Source organism: Siniperca chuatsi, linkage group LG22 (assembly GCF_020085105.1).
Source record: "Siniperca chuatsi isolate FFG_IHB_CAS linkage group LG22, ASM2008510v1, whole genome shotgun sequence".
In the NCBI taxonomy this organism is placed as follows: Eukaryota; Metazoa; Chordata; class Actinopteri; order Centrarchiformes; family Sinipercidae; genus Siniperca; species Siniperca chuatsi.
The window spans coordinates 24,295,512-24,299,078 of record NC_058063.1 but is presented as its reverse complement, the minus strand read 5'-3'; the positions used below and the strand labels follow the sequence as shown (position 1 = coordinate 24,299,078).

The 3,567-nt window shown below is 47.3% G+C and overlaps 1 protein-coding gene across 2 annotated transcripts in view; it reads right to left on the bottom strand.

Moving 5' to 3' along the window:
- Positions 1 to 251: 251 nt before the first annotated feature.
- Positions 252 to 3,567, bottom strand: part of dlg4b (discs, large homolog 4b (Drosophila)) — a 44,951-nt gene continuing 41,635 nt past the window's right edge. For both annotated transcript variants that reach the window (XM_044183908.1, XM_044183909.1), the window contains 2 exons: positions 2,914 to 3,005; positions 252 to 2,807 (listed from right to left, as the gene is read on the bottom strand). In XM_044183908.1, the coding sequence (XP_044039843.1) occupies positions 2,701 to 2,807; positions 2,914 to 3,005 (199 nt within the window). In that variant the 3' untranslated portion in view covers positions 252 to 2,700. The remainder of the gene's footprint in view (positions 2,808 to 2,913; positions 3,006 to 3,567) is intronic.

The window sequence follows — 3,567 nt, the reverse complement described above, 5'->3', positions numbered from 1 at the left end:
TATGTGAGAGTGTGTGTGTGTGTGTGTGTGTGTGTGTGTGAGTATGTGAGTATGTGAGTGTGTGAGAGTGAGAGTGTGTGTGTGAGTGTGAGTGTGTGTGTGTGTGTGTGTGTGTGTGTGTGAGGCTAATAAATATTCAGATATGATTTTATAGGTTTTATAAAGAGTGTCTCTGTCAGTGCGCAGAAAGAAAAGACGACCTCAGGTAACCCCGCTGTGTGTTTGTGTGTGAGATGATATTACATCATCAATAATTATGATTATTTTTATTATAATTATTATTATAATTATTCACATGACCCTGATATTCAGTCTAAAAAATCCCCACTGGAACCATCCGAAACCAGTTTGGGAGCAGCAGCGGCCATGTTGGATCCACCATCAGGCACGGTTGCCATGGTTACACACTGCTCGCTCTCACAGATGATGTCACAGATGGAGGACAACATTTCCCTCCTCCAGGAAATGTGTTGGACCTCCCAAAGCACTTTGGGTAATGGAGTCGGGACACAGGCGGTGCGTGGCCACAGGTGACCATGCCCCGCCCCCACGCTGTCCAGGTGTGTTTTGTGAGCCTGAAGCTTTAACTCCGCCCGCAACGTGATTTTTAATGTCATCTCTGGTCCTGTTTAGGAGCAGGGAATCATGGGTACTGTAGTCCAGTATCCAGCAGGATTCTGGGTAGCATAAACCCACAGCCAGGGATTCTGGTAAGAAGATCTTTAGCTGGGACTTATGGGTAATGTAGTCCTTCTGTGCTGTAGATATTTGTTCGCTAGAGCTGGGAACTGTGGGTAATGTAGTCCATAACATTTTGCTTAAAAATGGAAGTGTTCAGTTTCAGTTTTCCATAACTGTCCATTGTAAAAGAAGGAGATTGTGGGTGTTGTAGTCCAGCACAGGGGTATTGTAGTCCAGATGAGGAGGGTTTAGGGTGTTGTAGTCCAGCAGAAGGGGGATTTAGGGTGTTGTAGTCCAGCAAAGGGATTGTGGGTGTTGTAGTCCAGATGAGGAGGTTTAGGGTGTTGTAGCCCAGATGAAGGGGAATTATGGTGTTGTAATCCAATTAGTGAGGGATTGTGGGTCTGGTAGTCCAGGTAGTGGGAGATGAAGGGCTTTGTAGTCCAGATGAGGGGAGTTAAAGAATGTTGTAGTCCAGACAGAGGGGGATTGTGATTATTGTAGTCCAGACAGAGGGGGTTGTGAGTAGAACAGTCCAGACAGAGGGGGCTGTGAGTGTTGTAGTCCAGACAGAGGTGGATTGTGAGTATTGTAGTCCAGACAGAGGGTGTTGTGAGTGTTGTAGTCCAGACAGAGGTGGATTGTGAGTGTTGTAGTCCAGACAGAGGGGGTTGTGAGTGTTGTAGTCCAGACAGAGGTGGATTGTGAGTATTGTAGTCCAGACAGAGGGGGTTGTGAGTGTTGTAGTCCAGACAAAGGGGGGTGTGAATATTGTATCCCAGCAGAAGGGGATTGTGAGTATTGTAGTCCAGGTAGTAAGGGGTTATAGGGCGTTGTAGCCCAGTAGAAGTGGATTGTGGGAGATGAAGTCCAGCAGAAAGGAATTGTAAGTATTGTCGTCCAAACAGAAGGGGATTGTGAGTATTGTAGTCCAGACAGAGGGGGGCTGTGAGTATTGTAGTCCAGACAGAGGGGGTTGTGAGTTTTGTCGTCCAAACAGAAGGGGATTGTGAGTATTGTAGTCCAGACAGAGGTGGATTGTGAGTATTGTAGTCCAGACAGAGGGGGTTGTGAGTGTTGTAGTCCAGACAAAAGGGGGTGTGAATATTGTATCCCAGCAGAAGGGGATTGTGAGTATTGTAGTCCAGGTAGTAGGGGGTTATAGGGCGTTGTAGCCCAGTAGAAGTGGATTGTGGGAGATGAAGTCCAGCAGAAAGGGATTGTGAGTATTGTAGTCCAGACAGAAGGGGATTGTGAGTATTGTAGTCCAGACAGAGGGGGCTGTGAGTATTGTAGTCCAAACAGAAGGGGGTTGTGAGTATTGTAGTCCAGACAGAGCGGGGTTTGAGTATTGTAGTCCAGACAGAGGGGGTTGTGAGTGTTGTAGTCCAGGTAGTAGGGGGTTATAGGGTGTTGTAGCCCAGCAGAGGGGGATTGTGGATGTTGAAGTCTAGTGTTTTATACTTTAAGCCCTGAATAGACTGTGTGTTTGAGCCCCATCGTTTTATTTACAGTCACACAAGTCTTTATGTACACTACACACAAACGCACACGCACACACACACGCACACACCATTTTCACATCACATAAATAAATAAATAAATAGATAAATCAATAAATAAATACGATAATATAAATACTTCAATACCAATTGAACTCTACAGTCCTCTGATTCATTATTTACTGATAATACATGATTATTGAATCAACACAAAATCAATCAATCAATCATCTGTCTCTCTCCATCTTTTCCTCTGACACACAGACGGATGGAGAGACAGACAGGTCCACCCGATTCTTAAAAAACACATCTCTCTTGGTTGCCGCGGCTACAGCATCCATCCAATCAGTGTGCTCGCTCATCATCCTCCCGTAGAAAGAAAATAAAATCGGTAAAAAGACAAACGTCTGCTTCCCGTCAGGTCACGCTGCTGAGAGGAGGAAGGGGTGGTGGTGGTGTGATGGGGGTGGGTGGGGTGTCAGCGGTTTCCATGGAGCCCGTGGCTGGCAGGGGCCAATCAGAGTCTGTCGCGGGCAGGAACCCAGATGTAAGGGCCGCTTTGCTCCTCGATGACGGCTTTGACCAGGTGGTACACCTCCTCGAAGCTGTCGCCATGCACGATGGCTGCACGCACACACACACACACACACACACACAACAGGTAACATCAAACTTTAAGAAGCTCTAAAGTTTAAAGTTTGTCTCAGAAATGCACGAAGTGTGTTTTTACCTGTGAAACACTCAAGGAAGTCTTGTTCCAGTTTGATGGCTCGATCCAGAGCTTTCCTCGCCTGATCCTCCGACAGACGCTTGTTCAGATCCCTGCACACACACACACACACACACACACACACACACACACACACACACACACACACACACACAACATGAACTTCTGTATTTATTCCTAATAAACAAAAAAATCCCCAATAACATGCCTCAGTTATTTAGTTTTAGAGTCCCAGTGGAATCTGGGATCTGGATCTGTGGTTGTGGGCCACCTGCTGCCCCCGTGTTCCTGCAGAGTCTGGATCTGTGGTTGTGGGCCACCTGCTGCCCCTGTGTTCCTGCAGAGTCTGGATCTGTGGTTGTGGGCCACCTGCTGCCCCCGTGTTCCTGCAGAGTCTGGATCTGTGGTTGTGGGCCACCTGCTGCCCCCGTGTTCCTGCAGAGTCTGGATCTGTGGTTGTGGGCCACCTGCTGCCCCCGTGCCTGCCTGGATCTGTGGTTGTGGGCCGCCTGCTGCCCCGTGTTCCTGCAGAGTCTGGATCTGTGGTTGTGGGCCACCTGCAACTGCCCTGTTACTAATACTGACATTATTCTTCCTATAGCTGTCATTCCTATTATTACTAATTTATTAATATTAATATTTCCACTACCATTA